This window comes from Grampus griseus (genome assembly GCF_964374135.1).
Source record: "Grampus griseus genome assembly, chromosome: X".
NCBI classification, from domain to species: domain Eukaryota; kingdom Metazoa; phylum Chordata; class Mammalia; order Artiodactyla; family Delphinidae; genus Grampus; species Grampus griseus.
In genome coordinates, this window is record NC_138999.1 from 16,708,442 (window position 1) to 16,735,907 (window position 27,466).

General features: G+C 47.1%; 1 protein-coding gene across 12 annotated transcripts in view; it reads right to left on the reverse strand.

The window, feature by feature from the left end:
• Positions 1–12,443: 12,443 nt before the first annotated feature.
• Positions 12,444–27,466, reverse strand: part of MAP7D2 (MAP7 domain containing 2) — a gene marked incomplete at both ends in the record, with an annotated part of 52,476 nt that continues 37,453 nt past the window's right edge. For 8 of the 12 annotated variants that reach the window (XM_082681431.1, XM_082681430.1, XM_082681428.1 and 5 more), the window contains 7 exons: positions 12,444–12,693; positions 15,833–16,019; positions 16,722–16,800; positions 17,252–17,308; positions 18,468–18,572; positions 19,322–19,547; positions 27,072–27,204. In XM_082681431.1, the coding sequence (XP_082537557.1) occupies positions 12,444–12,693; positions 15,833–16,019; positions 16,722–16,800; positions 17,252–17,308; positions 18,468–18,572; positions 19,322–19,547; positions 27,072–27,204 (1,037 nt within the window). The remainder of the gene's footprint in view (positions 12,694–15,832; positions 16,020–16,721; positions 16,801–17,251; positions 17,309–18,467; positions 18,573–19,321; positions 19,548–27,071; positions 27,205–27,466) is intronic. The other 4 variants (XM_082681429.1, XM_082681437.1, XM_082681438.1 and 1 more) reach the window with 1 other exon arrangement.

The window sequence follows — 27,466 nt, forward strand, 5'->3', positions numbered from 1 at the left end:
TGATAACAAACCCCAAATCTCAGTGGCTTATAGCAACGAATGCTTATTTTTCACTTATATTTCAAGTCCTTCATGGGTCAGCTTTGGTTCTTCTGTCTGGGACCCAGGGTGAAGAAATTGATGCTATCTGAGACATTACTGGTGTCATACCAGAAGAAAAGGAGCAACAGTGGGACCATACATTGGATCTTAAAGCTTCTGCTTTAAAGCTGAATCAGAAATTCTGGGGGTGGGGCCCAGCATAGTTTCAACAAGCCCTCCAGGAGATTCTGAAGCATGTTCAAGTTTGAGAACCACTTCTCTATGGCTTGTATTTCCTGTAAACCAGAAGATGGACATAGAGACTTGATAAAATTGAGTAGTTTTTAAACTACTAATTCTTAAACCAGAAAAAAAAGTCATATTAAAAGAGCAAGAGAGAGAGAGAATGAATATCATGCTTTGATACAGACTTAGATCAAGTGCCTATTGTCATTTTTTGGAGGGACACTGTTTTCTGGGGAAACCTGCCAGCTGCCCTGATATGTATCTCCAGCCATCCTTCTGTATAGCCTTATTTTTTAAACGCTGATGTGAGAATAAGATAATTAGGAAGAAGTAGGACGAATAGCTTTCTCATCCCTTGACAATGCTGTTGGCCCAGATTTTTCTCATAGTTTTTGTCTAGATGGTTTGTATTGTGTTGGTCATGGCTTCAGCATCTACATTAGTGTTTATAAGTCAGGACTGACAGACCAGGTGAATTTTCTCTTTCCTTAAGTATCTGACTTTGGCTATGTTGCTTAATACTGTCAGTGAAATTTGATGTATAATGCTTAGCTGGCCCTGATCCCTCCTCTTTTTCTTCCATCCCATGATACAGGCACTTTTTTGTGGTCACTGTCCTTTCCTTACCTTTACTTTTTAAAGGGCTTTGTCAACAGTGGAGCACAGACAGAAATGATTTATATTATTTGGAAGAAAATGTTTTTAGACAGGCTTATGCTGCAGATTCCTTTTTGCTCATTCTAGTCATTGCCTTTATGTCTGTTTTCCTACTGAGATGGAGGACAAATTCCTAAGCAAGATTTGGTAGCTGCTACCAGCCCTCTGGTTCCATAAATTATTTCTGATGAACTCTTTTGTAATGCAATATGTGAAGCAGCTTGGCCCCGGTTCTGAAAGCAATACAATATTTGTGGTTTTAAAACAAGGTGTCACAAGTCAGCAATTATTTTGAAAAAAACTTTTTTTGATTGATGTGAACTACCTACATTGATGCAAGGCAAAAAAAGGAATGGTGAGGTTAGGTTTAAAACTTAATCTTACTGCAAAATAAGATTAATTGTTTAAAAGTTCATTACTCACCTTATTTAAATCTTTAGTGTTCCCCCGGAAGCTCTTGCCCAGATCCTTGATGGATTCAGTTCACATATCTTTTCTACCATAAGCAGGTCTGGTTTTGTGTCCCGGCACAACCCAGACACCAGTTCAAAAGTCACTGAGCTCTCAAACCTTTCATCTGCCTGATAAATTTGCTTTGTTTAACTCCATATTTGTTAGGTACTCCACAACTTCTTCTTAAATGTTCACACCAATTTTCACTCTCCCTTAGACTGGTAGGGAAAGAGAACATAATGGACCCTGTGGTAGATTTCATAATAATACAGTCAAAATATTTATTGCTCCTCTCTTCCCAGGCCCTCTACTTGAAAATTGAAAATGACAAATGTGGATCCCACTATATTTCCATTGGACGGCTCTGGTCTCAGCCAGTCATGGCATAGCAGAGACAACTAACTAGCCACCAAAATATTGGGTTGGCCAAAAAGTTTCTTCTGGTTTTTCCATGAGAGCTTATGGAAAAACCCAAACGAACTTTTTGGCCAACCCAGTACTGGTGCTCTCCCTTACACAGAATAGTACTATCCCTGGTAAGAAACAAAGCAGCCAGGGACTATACTTCCCAGCATCCCTTGCATCTAAGTGGGGCCACGTGACTAGTTCTTATCAATGAAATGTGAGTGGAAATGATACATGTCCCTTAGAGGCCAAGGTGGTTGGAAAGCAGTGTGTCTTCTCCATTCTCTTTCCCTATTCTGTCAGCTTAATGCAGAAAAACATGACAAAATTGGAAGATGAGGGAGCTACAGGATGGAAGGGGCCTAGTCCCTGAATTACCACTCAAAAGAGAGTTGTAATAAAGGATATCTGGGGCTTCCCTGGTGGCGCAGTTGTTGTCCCCTGCCGATGCAGGGGACACGGGTACGTGCCCCGGTCCGGGAAGATCCCACATGCCGCGGAGCGGCTGGGCCCATGAGCCATGGCCGATGAGCCTGTGCGTCCAGAGCCTGTGCTCCGCAACGGGAGAGGCCACAACAGTGAGAGACCCACGTACCGCAAAAAAAAAAAAAAAATTTTTTTTTAAAAATAAAATAAATAAAGGATATCTGTTTTGGACTTCCCAGGAGGGAGAAAAAAGTTCTATTGTATTTGGGACATCGTGCATCTTGCGGGGAGGGTGGGGTTGTTATAGAAGCCAGCATTACCTTCACTAATACACGTGGTCATCTCCTTCCCTTCGGCCAGTGATTAGCTTAGGGGTCGATGTAAGACCTAGTACTGGCCAAAGGGAAGCAGAAATCTTCTGGGAGCTTCCGGGAAAGAGTTTCCTCCCTGATAGAAGGAGGAAGCAGTAGAAAGGGCAGCCTGCCACTAACTTTTTCACAACTTTGACACAGTGGCATTGAGGATGGGATGCTGGTGCCACAGCAGCCTTCCTAAGAGGCAAGAAACTCAAAAAAGTGCTGCCCCAGAATCCTGATGTCATTTAGCTGTCTTTGGAGCTTCTTACATATTACGTGTGATTCCTAAATAACCTTAATATTGAAGCTACTTTGCGTCGTGTATAGTGGAATGATCAAAACTAGTACACTTATTCTCAATTTTAAAAAATTCATTCAGCAAAGATTTATCGTGGGGCTCGTCTGTGGCAGGTGCCATTCTAGGTGCTGAGGATCCAATGCAGAGACAAAAACCAGGATCCTTGAGACTGTCATCTCATGATAGAATGTGGGTCTGGCAGAAGGATATGTAGATCAGAGGCCATGGATTTGAATCCAAAACTTTTCTCAGTAACAACTGTGTTTACTCACTCACAAATATTTACTGAATACCTGTGTTAGGTAGTAGGAATATGGCAGCCCTGCTATCAGGAGGCTTACAGTGAGGGAGATAGACAAGACATTACTCCAAGAATCACACAAATAAATGTCTCATCGCAAACTGTAATAATATGAAAATGTGTAACAGCAAACCTGACCTCATCACCCATCACAACTGCAAATAAGAACTTGTTAAATTGTCTACTGTCTCTCTTCCCTGCTAGACTATGGGCTCCAGGAAGGTGGGGACAATATCTGGTCTCGTTCTCTGCTCTATCCTCATCCTTAGCAAACTGCTTGGCACAGAGTAGGGAGTAGGTATTCACACATACGTGCTTAATAAGTGAGCATTTATGACATGGCTTTCCTCCTGGATGAGGAAAAAAAACTATCCTACCAACTGTCCATGTTCCCAGATGGAGGGTGCAGGTATTCTGCTGGAACTGAGCAACAGACAGACCAAATCCCCTCAGCAGAAGATGCCCAGGGATTTGCAAAATCAGCAACAACTGCTGGCGAGGGAAGCTGGTTGAGCTCAATTGGGAAACCTGCAAATATAACTAGGAGATGTGTCGACTGGCAAGAGCCTCTAGGGGATAAGCCTGTGTGATTTCCCAGGCAGGAACTTGGAAGTATGGTGGGCCAGGGCAAGCACAGGCTCCAAAGGAAACCTTGGGTTTGGAGCCCAGCTGCGTACTTCCTGGCTGTACATGACGGGACTTCACCTGTCTTGGCCCTCATGGTAAAGTGAACATGGCAACAGCAGTGCTTATCTCAGAAAGCCCTTCTGAAGGCTAAGGGAGAGAATGCGTGGAAAGCTCTTAGCACACTGCCTAGCTGGCTCGGGTCCGGTTCTCCAGGAACAGGCTCTGAGACCAGTTGCACACAGGAAGGGCATGGGGAGTGCTGGGGGAGGGGGGCACGGGAGTGAAGGAAGCAGCAGCCAGAACTTGGGCTGCAATACGTTCTCAACAAAGGCCTCGGGTGAACCCACAGGGAGCTCTGAAGCTGGGACAACCCTTCTGAGTTGTCCTACCTTGAGGCAAGGGTCTTCATATACCTGAGCAATCCAGTCAGGATCCAGCCTATCCATTGGCTGTCCAAGTGAGGGGATTTAACCTTGGTGAGGCAGCCTCCTTCAGTCAAGGGCAATTCTTAGAAAGGAACTCCACCAACAAACCTCAGCAAACTGTACCTCCAGCATCCGGAAGGAGACATCCCGAAAGACAAATACCTCAGTCCTAAAAGGGAGGGCCGTGTAGGTGGCACACCATGACATCCGTGACACTAGCATTTAATACGAACCTTTAAAGCCATTAGAGCAGCTGCTTAAACTTTCCCAAAGCTTGCTGAGGACTTAAGGCATCCTCACTGTCAAAGTACAACTTCGCAAAGGTTAAAAGCATACTTGCGACGTAAATGTACAGTGAGCAGGTGGCAAAAATGTGTTGTTGAGGTTCAGAGCGAGCCTCCCCCAAATGTGCCACATTCGCATGAGGATTATTTTCAGCTAAAGGTCACTGAGACCCTGCGGATTCAAGAGAAACTACTGCCCTCCTTTGACTACCTAGAAGAATTTAAATTGTTGCTGTTTTCTCTTGACCAGAGAAGAGTTATTAGCAGAAATAAATTTTATCTAAGTACCTCCATCTATATGGCAGGACAAACATCTAATTATTGATACCAAACAGCTGCTCTTCTTATCATTCTTTGGGCGACGCTCCTGTCCTGGGAAGCCCCCAGCCGCTATCCCACTCCTCAGCTCGGATGGCACAGGGACCTCAGTTTACCTTTCTGTCTTCGAACCTTTCATAAATGTGGGGTCTCTGACCCTCTCATGTATGTGGAGTTCCCATATAGATGAAATTAAAGTTGACTTTCTCCTGTTAGTCTGTCTCACGTCGATTTAATTCTTAGATCCGCCAGAAGAAGCTGTTAAGGGTAGAGGTAAATTTTCTTCCTCCCCGACCGTGTTTAACTCATTAACGAGCAGGATGACAAAGCCGGATCAAGGGAGGATACAGAACCGATTGTGACACACACTTGGATGTAAGTATACACACAGCAACACACACATACACTTAGTGGAGCAAAGAATGCTGGAGAAGACTGCAAAGTTAGATACAAAATTGCTTAGTGCTCTACAGGGACAAACAGGAATAACCTGTGGAGGTAGCTTTTCTATAGGACAAAAGTCATCTGCAACTTTCTGTCTACAGGTGAATAACTCTGGAGACTGGGTTCTAGGTCACAGCACACAGGCAGTCATAGGAAGTCACATCCCCTGAGACTCAGTGGCCCCTTGGGCTGCTTTGTTGAGACCATGCTGTCACAGGGCTTTGTAAGGGCACACTGTTATCGTTCGGCCTTATTTCCACGTTCTGGATAATTTCTTACCATTGGTGAACATTGAACACCTCATACCAGCCATCGGAGCTGTCACCATACAGGGGTGGCCCTGAGAAGCTTCCAGAAGGCCAGTTCCACTGAGCAAATGGGAGTCGCTTCTTTCCTCCCAGTGATGCCAGCAAGATTCAGTTTGTTCTAAAACAATCATGAAGACCCACTGCGGGGGCTGCATTCAACCCCACAAGCTCTTCGAACATCTACTGTGCAGGACCTAGTGCCTTCCTAGCTATCACCTCTGTGCAGGACCTAGTGCCTTCCTAGCTATCACCTCTGTAGTGACAACTTTCTGATTGTCTCAAAGATAAGCCTGCACGCGCTACTAGGAAAATGCGGTTCAAAGACAAGTACAACCAACAGAGAGCTGTGGGCTCTGATTCGAAAACAAAGTTCCTTTAAGCAAAAGTTTAATTCCTTGGGACTCTATTCCTTACATTTTGCATTTCGTGAGATGGGGAAAGCTTGCCTTAATGCTTTCTTGGAAGTCCAGAAGGCTGGCTGCTTTAGACCTTGCCCCTAGCACTCAACCATCCCTCAGGGCCAACCAGAAGAATGGAACTTGGCATTTCCTAACTACTGCACAGAAACTTCTCACTTACTTACCACGGAGCTGAAGGCGCTCACCACTCCATGTCTCTCATCGGCCTAAAAGGCCCACGTTGGGCATCTGATAGAAAGCCCATGTTTGGCATCTGATCCAGTATTTATGCACACAGAATGTGAAACAACACAAAACAGCCGGCATGGACTGAGTTAGATAAACACCACCCTAATCTGGCCTGTTGGAGACTAGGGGGAAAAGGGGAGCAACTGGTTTAGGGGATACTATTTTCAAATCCCATGGTCTTGCTTCCAGGTATGATGGGAACTTGAACCAACAGTAAAGCCAAGCTCTGCTGCTGTGAGTAGACATATGGATAATAACCCTTGCAAAAGCGAGCTCAGATGAAAAGGTTCTAGAATTAGATAGTGGTGATGGTTGCATGACTGTGAAGAAATCAAAGACAGAGTTGTATACTTTAAAAGGAAGGAATTTTTATGGTATGTGAATGATATCTCAATAGTTTTTTTAAATAAAAAGAAGCAGAACTACAATTCTCCATGGGGCTTCTGGCCCTTCTCCACTATAAGCACCTGCTCTAGCAAAACACTTCTGCTCTCAGGGGCAGGAGAGCCTGTCAGCTCCCCTGGGGGCACCAAAGCTGTGGCCCCAGGGTCAACCCCAGCTCTGCCAAGTTCCAGCTGTGTGTCCTTGGGAAAGTAACCCTCTCCTACCTACCTCACATCCTGGACAAGTCTTAGGACCACCTCGCGTACATCAGGATCTCAGGACGTGCTGACTGTTAAGGTTCATTCCTGCAGGAGGAGCTTAAACCATGGCGAGTAGAGGCCACTGCTTCCCACCTCCTGAGATCACAGCATATCCCGAGGAGGGGGAGGCATCAGTTGGAGGTCTTTGCAGGCTCGTGTCTAAATTTCCCCGACTTAAACCCTGAACCATAATTGGCACCCACACCTTGGACCCCGCTCCTGACTTTATCATTTCCTCACTAACTTCTGGGTCCTTATCCCCAGCCCATCAGAGACACTGAACTTGGCTGACCCTCAGGAGACACTAAACCACGTGCTCTCTCTCTCCAGGAACAAATGATCAACCCACCCCGGTCCCATCATGCACTAAATTCTCACCTCTCTTGGATGTGTCAGTGATCTCTATTTCTATTCCAAATTCTATTTCTCTATCAGACTACACTGTTTTAGGGAGTTCCCTCGTGGCCTAGTGGTTAGGATTCCGTGCTTTCACTGCCGTGGCCTGGGTTCAATCCCTGGTCGGGGAACTGAGGTCCCACAAGCTGCGGGGCAAGGCCAAAAAAAAACCACTATACTGTTTTAATTATGGAAGTTTTACCATACATTTGACTGTTTGTTGGGGGAAGCCTCCCTTTTAAAAAACTCACTCTAGAAGTTTCTTAGCTTTGTATTCATTTTCTTACATGAACTGTATAATTACATCTTTTTTTTTTTTTTGGTCACGCAGCACAGCTTGTGGGATCTTAGTTCCCTGACCAGGGATCAAACTTGGGCCCTCAGCAGTGAAAGCACTGAGTCTAACCACTGGACTGCCAGGGAATTCCCTGTACAGTTATATTTTCAAGTTGCAAAACAGAAATCCCATGGAGTGGAACTTCATTTAATTTACACAAATGTGAGGGTGGGTCACCTACTCTTCTTCGGGTGTGTAGGTTTTCCCATTCAGGGGGCATGGCATGTCTTTCCATTTACATTTATTCTAATGTCCCCTGGTCAAGTTTTAGACGAAGCTTGTTCTTTCTAGGAATTTTATGAGTCTTTTAGGATCCATTTTTCTGTTTACTTTTAATGTGTAAGAAAACTATTGATTTTCCTTCACTTAGTAGTTAGCGCCCCTGTGGAACTATTCTGAGTTCCCCAGTTGTTTCTCATGGATTCCCCACAAAAAGACTATCTGTAAAGTTTTCTCTTTTCTAATGTTCCTAAGAGCTCTCGCTCCATTTTCTTATATAATTGTGCTTCCTGAGTGATGCTCAAGAGTGGGGATGGGTATAACAACTCTAGAAACAAGCTAGTTCTTTACACTTGCTTTCCAAATGAAAAAAAATTACAAAAGCATTTGACTAATAGGAAACCTGTATATATTAAGAAAAATTTAGAATGTTCACAAAGTAGAAATTGCTCTTAGGAGTGACTAGACGTCACTACGACCCTCTGGCCAGAGCTCATGATGACAGAAGCTACTTATAATGCTGCTGTCAAAGGCCAGCACATGGAAAAAATGAGGATGTCCACTCGTGTGCCCTCACCAGAGGCTTTGTCATCAGAGCTGGGGAGAGCTGCGTTAACTGGGCCCTCGGCTTTGGAGGTGGCAGCCCAGCAGTTACCACAAGGATCCGACATCCCCATTCCAGTCCTGGCCCTCCTGTCTCCTGGTCTTGGCTGGTATTGTCTCCCAGTCAGTAGACAAGCCATGATTTAGATACAAAAAAAAAGTTGGCGTGGGTTTCAGCTTACTGGAAAACAGGGGTCACCATTCCTATTATAATTTTGTTGAAATGCCAGATTGTTCTATGGAATGTTTTTGGAGATTACACTAAGGTTAACTGCATCTTAGCTAGCTAGCAATCCCTCGCATCAGTGGTATGAAAGTACAGCAACTTTACTATACTTACAAGTTCATCATGTCCTGGGACAGCTCATCACTGAAGCTTATTTCCACAGTTGGTTTCACTTGGAACTGGCAATAGAGGAATTTTAATGAGTTAGACAGGGAAAGGACACCCACACAGGATTTTTCATTTTTTTTTTCCAAATAGGTTTTCAAAAATCTGGTATCTGGTTTGGTTTCAGCACATTTTTTTTACCGAGCCTACAGAAGCAAACAAAGCACTAGCACACCATCAGACTCTTCAATGAAAATGTATTTCACGGTAACACAAGGTACACGTCGTGCAAATGAGGCATCACCAGGATCACAATGGTGCTGTGAGGTACAACAGATTGCAAGAAAACAGACATTTAGCAAAACAGGGCTATAAGAAAGATGGCAAGGCGTTTTTTGGAAAGTCAGACCATGCTATCATTTTCTATGTGCTTGTCATAGAAGGGATTTTCCCCCGATACTCGTCAAGATCTGTATTATTGGAGGCATGTATTTTATTTAGTATATACACATACACAGACGTACACAGTTTCCATACCTAATACAGTCTTACACTGTAGCTGGTTTTAAGAGCACATAACAAGATTACTTTGGAGACTTTTTTGTATCTCCTGGTTGCAAACCTCAGTCAGAATTATGGATCTTTCCAAACTCTTTATTGTACAAGACAAAAAAAAAGGTTTCAAAGAAGAAAAGGTTATTTTAATCTGAAAGTCACATTTCACCACAAGAAATGAAGAAAACACATTATTATATGGCACAAAACGTGTAAAGTATACATTCTACCGTCATTTGTCCCCCGCCCAGATGTTTTTATGTTCAAGCCTGTTAAAGTGACATATTAGGTCCAGTTCAGGGGCCCCTGTCTCAGAGCACTATGCTTTTCATTTGTACCTGGTTTTATTAGAGTTGAGTAAACAAACAAACAAAAGCCCCAAGACCCAAGAGAAAAACAACAGCTACAACATGAAAAGCAACCACCTGGGCAGGAGGTGCACGATTCATTCAGTCCAGAAGCCACTTGAGGGTCTGGAGTGACTACAGCTTGGAGGATTTCAGGTACAACATGAAAAGGTCCTTGGAGATTCAGATGCCCAAGTCTGGAGGAATATGCCTAATGGAGCAGACGGCCTTCCACGCTGTTCAATGGCTCCCTTACTCAGCCAGACTCACTCCACTAGCCGCCCAAGGAGCAATGGGGGGCAACACATTGTGCAGGTGGCTAAGTTTAATAATAAAACACGGCTTCTTGATAGTAACTTCCAACAAAGAAACCCCAGAGATGGGGGAAATGTTCCAGAATTTCTTCTCCTTCTAAACACAGACAGGGAGATATGCAACCCAAGTTTTCAGTATATGTTTAAGTAGAGTCTGGGTAAATGTCTAGAATATTTACAAGAAAAGACATCTAAATGTTTATATGCTCCAAGTCTGGGGATAAGAATGGTTCTAAGGTGACTTTCCAAGCCGAAATCACACGGGTCATTCAGAGGATCACTATGCTAATAAGAGTACAGGAAGTGCTTTATCAGCAGCTGAAGCTCATAAATAGAAATGTAACATGGAACTCTGCTAAAGCCCGACAAGGCCAACGTCTCAAGGATCTACTGAGAGTGGCCAGCGTTTGACATACTAAGTAGGAATACAGTTACATTTTGATTTAATAGTTTGGAATCCAGCGGTTAAGGACGACAGAAGCTTCTTCAGAGGGCCGGCAGCTCAGATTTGACTACCAGCAGCTTCATGGGTTCTCCAAACGCCACCTGTGGCAATTCAAAACCAAAATCAGGTGAAACCAATGGAGAGACAGTATTTTGCAAGTTGTAGCATCTATTCTCTCTCACTGAAATGATCGCAGTGTGGGACTTTCTACCTTCTTGGTAATTGCATTTTCCTTGGCTTATAGAGTCTCTCAACAGAAGTGCTGCAGCATTTTGTGTAGGACTATTCTTTTAGGGGGTCAAATTTTCTTTCGTGGGACTGTCCTAAAACCTGCAGGACGTTTTATGTCACAAATCCCAGTGCTGCCTCCAGCCACTGTGACAGCCACCCCCGACACCTTTCCAGACACATTTCCAGCAGGGGCGTTGCCACCTCTGGCTGAGAAGAATTTGATAACTAGAATTATATGACAGATGAAAACATACAAGCAGTATGAATACAATTATTTAGCCAAGACTTTTTTGGGACAAGGATTCTGCACTTCTTTTAGTTAGAAATGTAGGAAATAGATTTGAGAAGCCATGAACACTCTTCTAAGTTTTGTGGATTTTCTGGTCCTTAACTGATAGTGAGGTCAGTGAACCGAAGGGTGCAAGGTATGCTAATAACAAGAGAAATCTCTTACTAAATATTAGTCCATGTAACTGTCAGGGAAAGAGAATGCTCAGGTGAATTTTTTAAAGTGTCCAAGAAGGCAGCTGCTCTTCCAAACCAGGGATATGGTTTATTCTAAAAACTGCCTGTCATGCATTCCCTCTCATGTGTGAAAGGACCACAACCGCTTCCCCAAGGGCCAAGAGAAGCAAACTCCAAAATGCACTGTCTACAGCCAACAGCTGAGGTCAGGTAGAAATAAGTATGCGAGACACTGTGACCTCAGCCGTGTGGCCTCCCCAACCTGTTTCCTCATTTGAGAAATAGAAAGGTTGGACTAAATCATATCAGTTACTGAAGTTCTGTTATAGGAGTGGAATATCATAAAAAATAAGGTGACTGAGATAATGCTGAGAATAGAAAAATTTCAGTCTAAAATGGGAGGAGCAATTGGAATTAAGTTATGAAAGTATTTGATGACACATTCTAATTATGTTTTTCATCATTCAAAAATAAGCCCCGGGCTTCCCTGGTGGCACAGTGGTTGAGAGTCCGCCTGCCGATGCAGGGGACACGGGTTCGTGCCCCGGTCCGGGAGGATCCCACATGCCGCGGAGCGGCTGGGCCCGTGAGTCATGGCCGCTGAGCCTGCACGTCCAGAGCCTGTGCTCTGCGACGGGAGAGGCCACAGCAGTGAGAGGCCCGCGTACCGCCAAAAAAAAAAAAAAAAAAAAAAAAAAGCCCCAAACTGAAGTAAATCCAATGTGAGGTGAGTATAACTAAGTACACACAAATCCAGTGTTTCTAGAAGCACTTCGGCAAGAAAAAAAGGCCAAAGGCGGGGAATGCTTCAGGGCACAAACTTCAGTTCTTTCCCCCCTTACTCCTTCAGGTATGATCCAAGAACAGAGGAGTCAACAGGACAGCAAACCATTTAGCCCAACACTCACCAATGTATACAAGTGATTCTAGATAGGATGTGGGATGTCACTGAATAAAACCAGGGGGGAAATTCATTTTATTAACACTACTTTGCACCACTATTACAGCATTCTCTCAGTGTCTGTAAAAAGTTGCTACCTGAGACAGATGGCTGGCCAAACTTTTAGCCAGTGCTTCTACACGCACCCCACCCCCCGGCCCCGAACAGCAGGGGTGGGCATGCTGGGGTGGCGCAGAAAGCTCTCAGATGAGGATTCACTTGAAATCCATCTCAGTTCTTGTACATACCATGAGTCCACATTTGTTTGCTTTTTGTAAAAATAAAACTGACTAGGAGGCTGAGTGACGTTTATCTCATCTTCACAAACCCCAGCTGGAGAGTTACAGATTTAGACTATCATCAAAAGACTGTACCTTTCATTAAAGAGATGTTGTATTTGTCAACAGAAGGTGTTCAGAGTATTTTCTTGGCCAGGACTGTTAAATCCTTCGATCAGGTTTTTGTTACAGTCATCCAGGCTGAGATTTTCACTGGATCTCTTGGGGAAAATGGGGGGGCCAGTGAAATCTAAGAGATCTTGAAGTGCTCGGGCATTACCAGTTCCATTTTGGTCCAGAGATACCCCAGGAATCATTTCACTCACTGGTGAAAATTCTGGGATAGAGATAAGCTCTTCTTTTGAAACAGGACTGGAGGGGGAGAGGGAGAGAGGGAGGGAGAGAGAGAGATGGAGAGATAGACAAACTATTAATTCTATTTGTCATATTTTGTTATACTACTCTTCTTTTCTAGAGAAGACGGATTTAGAGCCAAAGCTTGTGTGTAACACATCATAAAAGATACAAGTTAGTTTAAGTCTGAGACACTGACAGAAGGGAAATGGATTTGAGACGGGAGGGAAGGGGGCAGGGCACAACCTTTAAAACAATGACATAGCCTTTGAGGATACAAAAACTGGTTAGAACCGATCAGACCCAAGATGGTGGAAGATTCGACTTCCCTTAGACCCTGAGCCTCATTATACCCTCATTATAATGCATTAGCATATGCTAAAGGACAACCCACAGGCGCCTGAGAGTTCCGAGGCTGACCATAAAAGGCCAAAAAGTAGGCAGTGGCCCAATTCCTGGAAATCCCCGCCCCCTCTCCAAAAGAGTTGGAATAATCCTCACACTTGTTAGCGAATGAAATTACCCAGCCCATAAAAACCAACCACGCCATATTTCAGGGTCACTCTCGCCTTTTGAGACTGACCGTATTCTGTCTATGGAACGTGCATCTCCCAGGGCCTCTCACCTTCTGAGATGGCCTGCGCTCTGTCTCTGGAGTGTGTATCTCCCTAAATAAACTGGCTTTCCCACTTACTTCTTGGGGCAGAGCCCCCTTGTCTGCACACTTGTATCCCTCACAAGCATTCTATATTAATAAATCTACTTCTTGCCTATCACTTTGCCTCTCGCTGAATTCCTCCTGCGCTGAGACATAAAGAACCTGAGCTTCATTAAGTCCTGAGACCAGGTGTGCGATTTCAATTAAAAGACAGTGGGTTTGAGTCCCAGCCTGTGGGTTCAAGTCCCATCTGAGGTGTGTGGTTTCAGATTGAGCAGGGCTGTGAAGGCCAAGGTCACGCTGCCCATGGGAAGAAAGTAAAAACCCGCAGGCACCAGCGCACTGCTACAGAGAAGCCAAGCACTTCCGAAACCCTTAAAATGGGAAACGCAAACAGAGCCAATGCCAGAAGCTGAAAGTGAGCTGAACGGCGGTGGGGGGGGGGGGCGGGGGGGCTGTCTAATCACCACCGGGTGCCTTGGTGCAGCCTCTCTCTAGCAGCACCGCCTCTGGGGAGCAGCTTTCCCTCCCCAGACCTCACTTTCCTCCGCTGCAAAATGCAATCAACAAGCGTTTCTCCCCCCAGGCGACCACGTGGGGAAGACTTTGCCGGAGCCACCTGGAGGCCGTGCTCAGGCCCGGAACCTCGTTAGCAAGGACCCCCGCCACCCACCCGGCCACCTGCAGAGCCGATCTCTCCCACAGCACCCTCGCTAAAGTGAGACTTCCACTCCCCCGCCCCCCCTCCCCACCACGGGCCTTGTCTCTCTCTCTCTCCTCTCCCTAGAGGTGGAAGGAGGAAGGAGGAACCAGAGGCCTAGCTCAGATAAGTGGTGGGCCGGGATCTGAGGTCCCCTCACCAGGAGTCTCTCTGAACAGCCAGAGTAGGGCTGCTGTCAGGTTTGTCTGTTTTTTTTTCTTCCTCCGTAAGAGCTTAGAGAAGAATCTAGAAAAACAAGTTGAACTGCAGAAGCTCAGATGATCTGTCTCCCTCACACTGAGCCTAGTTAAGGGGCAGCAGCTGACCTGACGCCACTTCTGGTGGCCCGGAGCCTGGGCAAACTGCTTCATTAGTGGGAACACCCGCCCCATCTCCGCCTTGCCCACCTCCATTCCCAGGGTTTGAACAGCTGGTCAGAGCAGGCGGAGGACAGAATGGCGCCACAAGCTTAGGCGCTGCCCCCAGGAGTCACCATTCTCCAATGCAGAGGTGGCCACACCAAGAACGCAGTGCACACACAAAGCTCCTTCACTTCCTTGAACCATGGCCAGTGCCAGGTCTCGTCCCGCCCCCCCACCCAGAGGCAGAAAGAATAAGCACAACTGCCTCGACACGGCGGTGGGAGGTATTGTGTTATCCTTTAAGATGCCCCAGCAGTTCCCTGCCCCCCCGGGGGCAGAGTGGCACCACTTACAGGAAGTCTGCCATGACGGTGGCGGGTGGTGGCAAGGCCTGACGAGGCCGTACTCTCAGGCTGCGCAGGACTCGCTCTCCTGGTGACAGGGCGGCTGGACCCTGGGTTTTCCCATATCTGGCTCAAGGCCAGGGTGCACGAGCTGGGATATTTACAGTCAGTGTGCCCTGGGAAAGGCTCTGCTCCCCACCTGCCTCCCCCCAGACTGAGGCTGAGTATTCAAAGGCAAGGAGATAAGTGTAGGCTCCGGCAGGCTGGAGCTCTGGCAGAGCTTGTACAAAATACTGGCATTCCCTCCTGTCACAGAGAGGACCCCCAGCCCAACTGCCCTGCACTGCATTGTTCCAGCGCCTCTGCCCCAACCCCGGGCTAACTGAGCCCTCCTTTGGTCCAGGATTAATTTGCCAGGCAATGTTATCCACAAACATATACCAGTTAAGAATTCCTTAAGTTGTTAGGATCTGAAAGCAAATTAGTTCCTTTATCAAGTTTCCAATGACAAGTTTACTTAAACATGAGACACTGGACACAGTGAGTGCGCCCTTTTGGTGGCCCACCCAGATCCCCTTTGCCTGTGGTTGCACCCACCCCCCAGCTGCTATGGGCTCACAGCTGCTGCCCTTCCTCTGGACAACTGCCTTTGGCTGATGGGAGCATCCCCACCCTGGGTGCTCCACAGTCGATGGCTGACAAACACAGTGCCATGAAGGCCGCCTCCCTTACCGCAGTCAGAGCGCTCTCTGGTGGAAATCCATCCTCCAGAGTTCCACTGGGACCAGCTGAGACCAGATCCTTGCTTAGTGACTCCCCCTGCCCAATCCTGCTTCCCTCCCTTCCCTTTCTCCTGAGAACTCTCTTCTGATAAATCCCATGCCCTAGAATCCCTGTCCCAGGCTCTGCTTCTAGGGAACTCAACCCAAAACATGGATATTAATTTACCACTGTTAGCTTTCCTGAATGGCAACCGTATCTACTATAGGTGTGTAGAAAGATTTGGGTGTGGAAAAGATGAAGAAATCAACTAAGAGGTGGTAGAGGTATCTGGGGAAGAGATGAGGCTCAAATGCAAAAGCAGTGGACCTACCTCACATCCATAGACTGAACTTCTTCGGTTGAATCATCCAGACTGTTTGATTTCCCATCAAGGGCGTCCAGGTGAACAAGTCCCCCAACTGGTTTAAGTCCATTAGTGAAAACATCTTGGGGGAAAGTCTCTGGGGCAGCACGTTCCACACCATTAACTTCCTGGCAGGTGTTCAAGCCATTGATTTCTGATGGAGAACACAAAGTCATTCTGTCAGTCATAAAATATCCCAAACGATGAAATAACAGGGGAAATATCTATAGAGGCAATGAATCCTCTACTTTACCAACAATGCAATACCTTTTGTAAAAAGAACCCCATGTAGTCACCTTCCCACCGGGAAGAGATGACAAATGACATCATCAGTGTCTGTGCAGGGCTCATGACCCACCCGGGAGGCTTGGTGTCATATGCTGTACAGGTCCCCGGACTCGAGCCACAAGGCTAAAGAGAAATGTGAAGAGTGACTCTGAGATGCGTTTTCTGACTTTGGCTGCCACGAAATAGTCCAACCTGAGGAGCTTTAAGTGCATGATAGAAAAGAGCTGGACTATCTAGAACTCTGGAAGGCAGAAGAAACTGCCGTAGAACAACAGAGTCAGTTCTTAATAGAACCTGACCAGCAATTAAGCTTCCCGGAAAGCAGCCCGGCCAGCAGATGGCCTGGCTCCGGCACTGGGATTATTAGAGTAACAGAGGAACCCGCCGGTTTCCAAGTGGACCTGACAGACCTGTGCTGGAGATGGAAACTCCACAAGGGAGGGGAAAGTGCACAGGCCCCTTCCACTAATAAAGCTCTTAGGACCCGTGGGTGCTAGTCTCCCACAGGAAGCGCCATGAGCCCTCACCTCCTGAAAGGAAGAACCTAAGAACCAGACCTCACGCTCACCTATTTTGTTGGGGACAACTGGTTTTGTCTTATTTTCCACACACACAGCAGGCTGAAGCTCCACTTTCGGGTCTTCTTTCTGAAAACAAATAGAGGGAAGGTTGGCTTTATGTAGAAAGGTAAGTGCTTTTGAAAAGTATCAGAGGATATCTGGAACCATGCTGGGCCAACTGTCTGCTCCACGGTAATTCTTTGAATTTTCTGAGGTTATTACAAATCAGCTATGTTTCCCTTATCAATATGCCACCATTCTCTTTTTTGATCTGTGGACTATAATGCTTCTCCCTGCATCCCTACCCCCATTTCCCTGAGGACATTTTTTGTTATCACCCCATCTCTGAAATCCCTCTCTTAGACTCCTCTTTCCTTTCAGGGACCTACAGCCTCCTTAATCTAGCCGGGAACAAAGCAAGGAAGAGCCTATTTTTTTCTGGTTAATCCTCTCTGAGACCTACAATGTCACTGTATATATTCCACCATTCTGTTCTTCTCAGAACATGAATTATGAAAATGGTACTCTGAATGCCTACCTTCACTTCCAGAGACACATCACTCTTCCTTGTTCTCTTCATAATTTCATCTATTCTCTGGGAACCAAAAAGAAGCAGGTACATATACAAGTAAGCCGGGTCTATATGCAATTTCACATTCCTCACAAAATTTGTAAAAAAGAAACATCAGCAGAGGATAATGTGTATAGAAAGGTTTTTCCATTGATTTTGCAGACATACACCTCTGCCATACGAACACGGTCAAATGCTTAAGGAGTGAACCAGTTAAGTATCTAGAACCAACAATTTATATCCCATCTTTCTCCTTCCTCTCCTTAAGTTACCTAGAAAGCAACACATCACTACCTGTCATTCAAGAGGACCACCCTAAAGAAAGCCAAGCTGAGGTGCAGAAGGGGAGGCCACAGATTGGACACCATGAGAATGGACCTTCACAATCAGCCTCCTTAAACCCTTTACCCGTAATTAAATGGCCTAAACACCCCAATTAAAAGACAAAAACTGTCAAACCGGATTAAAATAACAAATCCTGACCATATGCTGTTTATAAGAGGCACATTTATAAGGACACATAGGTTCAAAGTGAAAAAATTTATCATGCAGGTGCTAATCACAAAAAGGCTGACAAAGTAGACTTTAAGAAATATTACTAGAGATAAAGAAGGACGTTTCAGGGCTTCCCTGGTGGCGCAGTGGTTGAGAGTCCACCTGCCGATGCAGGGGACATGGGTTCGTGCCCCGGTCCGGGATGATCCCACGTGCCGCAGAGCGGCTGGGCCCGTGAGCCATGGCCGCTGAGCCTGCGCGTCAGGAGCCTGTGCTCCGCAACGGGAGAGGCCACAACAGTGAGAGGCCCGCGTACCGCAAAAAAAAAAAAAAAAAAAAGAAGGACGTTTCATAATGATAAAAGGGTAATTCAATGGGAAAATTTAATAATTTGAAATATAAATCCACCTAACAGTAGAGCTTCAAATTATGTATATAAAAACAAAAATGTATAGAACTGGAAGGAGTAGTGGAGAAATCCATAATCACAGATGGAGCTTTCAATACCCCTCTCTCAGTAAATGAAAGAACAAGATGACAGAAAACTAATAAAGACACAACAGTATGATCAACGAAATCAACCTAAATAACAATTCTAAGAGCACCGTACCCAACAACTGCAGAACATAACTGGACTCACTTCCTGTCCCTGCCTCACCCTAAGTACTCCTGATCCCTTAGCCCTTACCTTCTTCCTCTCCAGTCGCTCCTGTTCAATCTGCAGCATGATCTGCTCTCTTTCTAGACGCATCTGTTTAGCTGCCTCCTGGGCCTTTGCTTCTGCTGCTTCCTTCTGGTAGAAACATGTAAAAGAAGGGATAGGCTTTACTAAGCTGAAGAAAACGCTAGTTAATTCCCTGGGGTTTGCACCTATATTCCTCCACCTCATCATCGACCGAAAAGTGGGTGCTGCTCGAATATTCAATGTGGATTTACACAGCCTGCTCTACGACACAGCAGACATGGTTGGGTCTCACTCATATGACCTCGGTCCACCATGCAAATCACCTGAAGACATTCTGCGTACAAGGTCAAGGTCTTTCTGTGTCTGAGGGTAGTCTCTGGCCATAAGTATGCATGTGGCTAGAAATTTCAGGAAGTTAATTTCCCCTCAGTGACCTGCAACCATAAGGGGCAGGACTTGGAAGACAACCTAGTTTCCTCACCACTCAAGGGGATAATCCTAAGGCATGGTCCACAGTCTCTCAGAGAGTTCCATAGTGAGCAAGTTCCAGCTGCCCACAGTAACCCACTCACCAATGTGCTTTCCTCTCACTCCCCTACCAGCTTCCTGCGATCATCTCCCAAATAAACTACTGGCACCCAAGTTCTCATCCAGGGTCTGCCTTTGGGGGAACCCAAATGGACATACAGCAAATACTACCAACTTCACTTCTGTTGCCCAAAGTAACTCATATTTATTAACTAGCCCAGTTAAAGAAAAACTTCAAGTAAACATTATGAGTCATCCAAATTTAACTAATTTTACCTAATACTAACTAAGGCCATTAAGGAAAGTCTATATAAGGATTTGCACAGTACCTGCTTTTCAATCATGGCCTTTTCCTGCTTTTCTTTTTCTTGCTTTTCCTTTTCGTGCTCTTCTTTCAACAGCAGCTCCTCCTTGGCCCTCCGCTTGGCCTCCTCTGCCGCCTTCCTTTTCTCTTCTTCCTCCTGCCGCTTCTTTTCCTCTTCCTGCTTACGGGCTGCTTCTTCTAGGCGAAGTCTTTCCCCCTCTGCCTTTCTTTGCAATTCCTCTCTCTCCAGCCTTTTGAGAACATAAATGATGTTAGAAGACAACGACGACGTGCCCAAAAGGTAAACTACCAAGAGCTATGTGCCAACAGTAGAGCATAACACTTGCCACTGTCACAGACACATGCATATGAGTTAGCATCCACTTAAGAAAATGACTCACATCCTTCTCAGAAAGCCACTCCAGTCCATAACGTTACCAAAAAAAATAATAAGCAAAGTGGACTTTAAATTCTGTGATACCCAGAGTAATAATGTATTGATTTGTGAATAGACTGTAATGAAGACACAGATGTTCCCTAGCCAATTTACAAATGACCACAGGCCCATCATTCTTTTTTTTTTTTTTTTTTTTTTTGCGGTACGCGGGCCTCTCACTGCTGTGGCCTCTCCCGTTGCGGAGCACAGGCTCCGGACGCGCAGGCTCAGCGGCCATGGCTCACGGGCCCAGCCGCCCCGTGGCATGTGGGATCTTCCCGGACCGGGGCACGAACCCGTGTCCCCTGCATCGGCAGGCGGACTCTCAACCACTGCGCCACCAGGGAAGCCCCCATCATTCTTACTGAATGAGAATTCCTTAAAAACTGAGTAAGATAAATATTTAAAACCAACTTAAATGCACTACCAAATGTAAAATAGGTAGTTAGTGGGAAGCAGCTGCATAGCACAGGGAGATCAGCTCGGTGCTTTGCGACCACCTAGAGGGGTGGGATAGGGGCGGTGGGAGGGAGACGCAAGAGGGAGGGGATAAGGGGATCTATGTATACGGTATAGCTGATTCACTTTGTTATACAGCAGAAACTAACACACCATTGTAAAACAATTATACTCCAATAAAGATGTTAAAAAAAAAAACAACTTAAGCTAGAAAAAAAAAAGAAAAAAAACCTCGAAGTGTCTCAGTGACTCTCACATCTGTGCCAGTCAGCAATTTGAGAGCAGTGACTAGGAGCTCAAAAAGTTCACTTTGGTTTTAATTAGTATGTGACTTCTGAAGCAGCAAATGGAAGAAAATGCTCAACAGAAACTTGACATTTAAGGAATTAAAACATCTATTTTCCATTTATCTTGGCATTCTTTAAAAAAATTTTAGCTTTTATTCTTTGCTAAATGAAAATTAAATGGCATTTAGACATTTTTCATCCACAGATGAATGGTCAGCGATGTAACGATAAAGAGCTTAAGCAGTGAGGGAAAACTCTGTAAAGTCTAAGTGCTTGTTTTTACATTTCTAACGTTCTTCCTGCTCATGTGTGTCACTTTCCTCTTCTATGAAAAAATGTGGATAACTATACTCATTTTGCAGCGAGTTACTGACTGGCAATGTGCCACATGGGCAAGACCAAGACTGCATTCTGATTGTGCCACTTGCTGTGTGACCCTTCCTTGGAAAGTCACTCAACATTTCTGATGCCCATTTAAAAAAAATGGGAATAGCTATATTACTGGCTCCTCGACATCACTGTGGGAATTAAATGAGATAATGGGAAGCACTTAGCACAATGCCTGGTCCTGGGCAGATTCTCAAATGCTAGTGTGTTTTACAATTTAAAATGAACGCTCTCTTCAATTCCCAGTGTCCTTTTAAGCGCATCTGTAAATGTGTATGTTTTTCAGAAATTATCTTTATTTGGAAGCAGGTACCACTGACTTACTGGGGCGCTGGTGTATTGTTATAAATGATCAAGACTTAAAAAGAACATCCTTCCACCCTAACGGTTGGCTTTAGGAATCACGGAGGCAATTAGCCTATGTGCTACCAAAGAAATATTTTAAAAGGTAAAAAAATACACAAAGACATTAGCCTAAAACTACAATGGGACATGACAATGTATTCTATGTTCACAGAGGGTGCAGTGCCTAAAAGCTGGAACAACTGAAATTACTAACAAATATTCTGGAGAACTTTGGAGAAGAGCATTATGGGGCCTAGTCAGAAAGAAACTCACCAGTTCTTAGATTCCTCAATGAAAGACTAGGATGCCCAACACAGGATTGTAAAAACCGGATGTGTCAATAACAAAACTTCTCCCAAGGTTAATCAGAGCACTGTTTTAGTATTTCTCTCTCTTTTAAGGAGCCAGTTGTGACTGTCTCAGAGAAGTTAATACACGAAGGATACGTATATAAATTAACCCACAAGCTACTTCATCCTTAGGATCTGAAAAGCCACTCGGTTTCTTCCGTTTTACCAGGAGGACTTCAGAGGTGCCCGATGCATAGCTATGCAGTAACACATCCTCTTAGCCCCTAGGTCTCCATAATCCAAGTCATCACCCACAACATAAATTCCTCCCCACAGGCCCATAAGCCCCTACAGACAAAATTCCCTCCATTTAACCACACTCTGCTTCCCCCAAAGTACCTAAAAACTGGCTTTCCCTGTGTGAAACCAAGTCTCTCAAAATCCTCTCCAAGAATAAACACTCTTTCTCTCCCTGCTTAACGAACCAGAGAGGACATGGCAGTGTCATTTCCCCAGCGCCCCTCTGCTGCAGGCAGCCCGACCCCACTGCCCTTACCGTCATTACCGGCTCCCTCCGGAGCTCACCAGACCCACGTGTACTTCTGTCACCCCCGCCCGTCCTTGCTCCTGCCACCCACCCCAAACCTACCCCCCTTCCTCACCAGATAGAAAGTACCAGAAAACTGTGCACTGTAGTCATCATTCAGTGGATACATCCCTCATCCCCGTTCCCGGCCACCGGTGAGGGTCTTCTGTGTAACGACCCCCATCTCTCAAGCTCCAGACGCCGGCCCCCTCTCGTCCCACCCTCTCACATTCGCACCATGTCCCTGACACATGTTCAGTCTCGACTCATTCAATCTCCGGATGAGTATGTGGGTTTCACTTTCTCCCTTCCTTACGTGCTTAAAAGTTTTCATTTAAAAAAGCTTAACCTTCAATGTTCTAACCTTCCCCTTCTTTGATCTGCCCTCACCCGTCCCTCGCCGCCTTCTCTCCTGACCGGCCCCGGGCAGCTCTGTGCCGTCCCTGCATCCGCTCCCTCTTCTCTCAGGGTGCCCAGGCTGCCCAGCCACTGAGCATCTGTGGGATGGCATGGGGGCCACTCTGGGCCCTCCTGGGTTGTCAACAGTGGTTGAAGTAAGGCCCAGACAAGGCTGACTGGTCATCTTTCCCTGGACCTCAGCCGCCACGCCAGCCATCCATCCTCACCTCCCAGACCCCCAGGGGAACAGTCCAAACCTCCACTTTTCCACCGTCTTCCACATCCTCTTTAGTCGATGGCATCATCAACCACTTTCCAGAGAAGACCGGGGCCACCTGATCTGGGCTTCCTAAACTTCACTCCTCTACAGCATTCCTGCTCAGAAGATGCCCCCTTTTTTCTGCTTAGATGCAAAGGATTATAAATGCCACCAACCACACTATTAATTCCACACACAGACCCGCACCCGAGTTCCTTCCACCGTCCCCCTCTCTTCCTTCCATCGCTTTGTCCTTCTACACGGACCTTCCCACGGCCTGCAAAACACTCAGGCCTCAGGGATCCCAAACAACTCTCCTCTGTCCCCTCTCCCCTGTATTCTGCTGATGCTCAGGGCCTCTGCCATCTCACCTCTGTCAAGCTGCTTCTGTCTCCACCCCTCTCCATGATTTCCCCCCAAACCTCCATTCGTGTCCTAAACCCCAAGACCAACGGCCTTTCCTCAGCCTCGACACGTCTCGCAGGTGCAAGCGGCATTCGACTTCCCTCCTGTGAGGGCCTGGCTCTCCCTTCCTGACTCGGCCGCCACCCCCCGCGCCAGACGGGCCCTGCCTGCCCAGCTCTTACCCCGACAGTCCACCACCCAGAGGCTCAACCGACGAGCTGCCAGGGCTGAGCGGCACCAGGACCTCTGCCGGAAGGGCCGGGCCCAGGCCAACTCTCGCACAGACACTGAGCTGCAGCCTGGCTATGTGACCCTGCTGATGGAGGGTGCCTAACTCAACTATCTTTCCACTTGGGCCCACAGCAGCTATCTTAACTTCTTAACATGACTCATTTTGGAATCCCAGTAAGATCTCTTTGCTTCTAGTTTCTGCCAGTGCCTTCCCTGGGGCGGACCCAGGGTCTAGGGTTTCTTGCTCCAAGAATCCTGATTTCTATCTTGGGCCATCCACGAGCCCAGGCACTGTGCCCTGTTCTGCATGCTTCCAGGAGAGCCCCAGGGTCACTGCTAGCGGGGACTGGACCAGCGTTTGCTCTTCTTCCGGGCCCAGCTGTCTGGGCACCTTGTCAGCCCTTCTGCTCTGAGCAGTCTCATCCCTGACTCGGATGGCGTTTTCCTCACCAGTTTGTCACAGTGATTGGCTTTCCACGGTTTGGCTCAAGTATCTTTATTTTCTCTATATTCTCTCATCTGGCAACTACATTTGTGTGGCTTCAACCACTGACTCTTAAGCACAAAACAGGAGCGAGGATGATCTTATCCCAAGAGGTGTCCGCTGTGTTCCAGGCCCTGGTTGTGTGGTACTGTACTTTCTCACCTCCCACGTGGTGCTAGCAAAGCTTCATATTCTGGCAAGAGAGAGGAAAACTGATTTTGGGTCAAGGGTATTGCTCTCATTTTTACCTAGGCCCCAGGCTTCAATTCCATTTCTAATCACCTGGATATCTTGCAGGCACCTTAAACTTAGTTTATCTACAATCAAATGGCTTGTTTTTACCCTCTAAAAATCAATTCCTTCTGTCCTTCCTTTATCTGTCATTGGGTGTACCATTCTCCTATGCTTAGAATCAAACCTTGGCGTCGACTTTGAATGGGCCCATTTCTGTTGAACCCGCCTTCACTCCTCCAGCTCGAGCTCCACCACACTGCGCTGCCTTCTCTTAACCCACGATTGCAATGGCTTCTCATTTGGGCCTCTTCCTACTTCTCTACCTTTCCTGTATGTTCACTGAGCGCCAGCACCAGTGATCCAAAGACTGTACCCCGGCCAAGGTGCTCAGTTGGGGGAAGTAGGCCTGTGAACAAATGAGGAGGCTCCGTGATCAGCTGACCAGCCGGGCTGGGCGGGCGAAGAGGGGGAGAGGTCTGTTCTCTCCCAGGGGCAGGGCTGGAAAGGCTTGCAGACAGGGAGCAGTGCTTGACCCGAGTCGGACAATGGAAAATGTGTCTGCTGACAAGGAGCTCAAGGCCACGGGAGGCAGCGTGAAAGCAGATGAGGAGGTGTGGACCTGCAGGACACAGGGGTGCTCAGGCCGTGGCAGGCCTCCTGTGGGCAGGGGAGTCACCGGCTTGTTAAAGGACAGGAGCAGGACAATGACACTTATTTGAGAACAGGCACTGGGGACACAGCGTGGACAGTGGATGAGCTCCGTGAGACCTAGAGCGGGGAGCTCAGTGCGGATGCCACAGACACAGTCCAGGTCAGAGACCACAGGGGCCAGAGCTCAGGAGGGGAGAAGGGGCTGGAGGGGAAGGGAGACGAGAGAGATGCTAGAGGCGGCCGAGACAGACCTGACAGGGGACGGGACACTGACGAGGAAGGAGAGGGGAAGTTGAGAGCTGGCTCGGACACATCTGATCTGGTTGCCTGGAGACATGGAGGACTGAGCTTGTGAAAGGAAAAGCAAGTCTGCGAGAAAGACAGTAAGGTCTGCTTTGGAAATGCTCAATTTGAGATGTGTGTGGGACACACTTAAAAGGAAAGCATAAAGCAGTTGGTAATACTGCCTGCAGGTTCTAGACCAGTGCTAGCCAACAGACCTTTCTGTGATGAGGGAAACGTTCTAGAGATTTGTGTAGTCCGATATGGTAGCCACTAGCCACGTAGCTACTGAGCACTTGAAATGTGGCCATACGGCTGGGGAACTGAATTGGACTTGATCTTAGTGTATTTCCATTTCGGTGGCCACCTGGGACTAGAGGCGGTGGTACTGGACAGCACAGGCTCAGGAGGCATCAGTACCCATGTGTGATTTAATGCCTCCCTTGTACCAGAAAGTATTGAAGGTTTACAGAGCAAGATGAAATTGGCTTCAGAAATAGATGGTGAAACAAGGCAAAGAAAAGATGAGGGTAGAAAGGGAGATGAGAGCAGAGTTGGGTTAGCACCCCAAATGCTGAGCATGAGGACGCTGTGTGAAATGCAAGCCCCAAACTTTTGAAGCCAGAGGAAGCTGGCAGCGCATTGGGGGCGCGGGCCAGGCAGGAGGGCGCAGCGCTGCTCGGGAAGGGCTTGTCAGGTGAAGCTGGCCAAGGACTGAGGGCTGGGAGCCCAGGTGATGCGTGAGGGGCTGAGCGGGAGACAGAGGAGACTGAGAAGGAGAGGCAAGAGAAGCAAGGGCAAGCGCGACACGGTCAAAGCCAACCAAGAAATGGATTAGGAGTCCAGCAATTAGGAGGAATGGTGAGTGTGAGGTCTGCAGACTGAGTGTGAGTAGAGGAAATAGAGACAGGCAGCACAGTCAATTCTTTGAGGAGCTGCGCTGTGAAGGAAACAGGAGAGGGTGCTGGCTGGAAGGCAGAGAGCTGCACCTTCCTTAGCACAAGCTACAGGCACGCGACTCACCTGCTCAGGGCCCGCACATCCCAAGCCCTGTCACTGAGGTCCTGCGACTCATCCTCCTCTCCTGGGACCTCCCTTCACACATCCTGCGGCCCACCTAACCCAGCCCAAGCACACCACTCAGTAAAAAGACCTGCTGCTGTTAACCAAAAGGGTGGAGGTGGGAAAATCATCAGAGAAGTCCAGAGTTCGAAGAAGGAACCAGCCAGACCTCCCCCCTCCTCCTTCAAAGAAAGAAATCAGCAGAAGTGTAATGACAGACCACAACAGACTTGCCAAGGTCACTTAAGGATGAAGAATATTCTATTACTGATTAAACTCAGCACCATAGCTGAGTGAAACACGGCAACGTGGCTGGCTCCCTGTCACGTTAAATCCTCTCAACAGTACTGGACTGTACTCTGTGATTATCCTAAGAGCTTCCTTTATCAATTTAATGATAAACTCTACCTTGCCCTTCAACATGCATTTCTCTCTGAATACTAAGACCAGAATAGGCAGAACCGTCTGTATTTTGACCAAGTGCCCCAGGGGTCAATGCAGTGGTTCTCAAAGTCTGGTGAGCTACTGAAGCGGGACACGGCCTGGGCCTGTGTATTTTCACCGCAACCCCTGACTGACTCTGACACCCTCCAAAGTTTAGGGACCACTGCCATGACATCTTCTTTCGTGCTCCAGGATGGGAGTCCCCGTACCTCGTGTCTCATGGCCTATGAGGTCGGCTTCGGCCCCAGCTAGGAGCCTCTGCTCAACCCTCCTTTCTCGTACCTGGGGGTGAAAGTTAGAATAATTTGGGGGAAAAAAAACACGATTCAGGAAGCAGAATCAAGATGTCTACATCTGGAACCGCCTGTCTTTTCAGGGAGAACCTCACTCTATAAACAAAACTCAAACTCCTTTGATAGCTCTACGAGGCCTGGCTGGTCCTAGAGTGTATGCCGAGAACAGGGGCTGTCGGTAACACCGATATCCAGGAGCTGGGAGTTTCCGCGGTCTCAGAAGGCCTGAGCACCCCCATACCTGTCTTGCTCTTCCTTCTCCAGACGTTCTTGCTGCTCCTGTTCCTTCTGCAGCCGGGCCTGTCGTCTCTTTTCGGCCAGCATCTTTGTGGCCTCTCCTGCATCAGTGGTGCCCGCTGTGGGCTTCCACGAGGCTGCATTGGAGGAAAAGATCAAGGGAAATGAAACAGTGACTGCACTCACACGGCAGCTACCACTTGGGATTGAAAAATCCAACCCAGTGGGTGATGGGAAATGCTGCCAGGACCAGCACCATCAGCCACCAAGCAGAGAGGCTGCAACAGGCTGGCTGTGACCCTGGATGCATTCCACCATGGAGGGCAGTGGAGAGGCGACAAGGAGAGACAGGGTCACCAGCAAGTCCCAAGGCAGCCACCACCGCTGCGCCTATCTGGA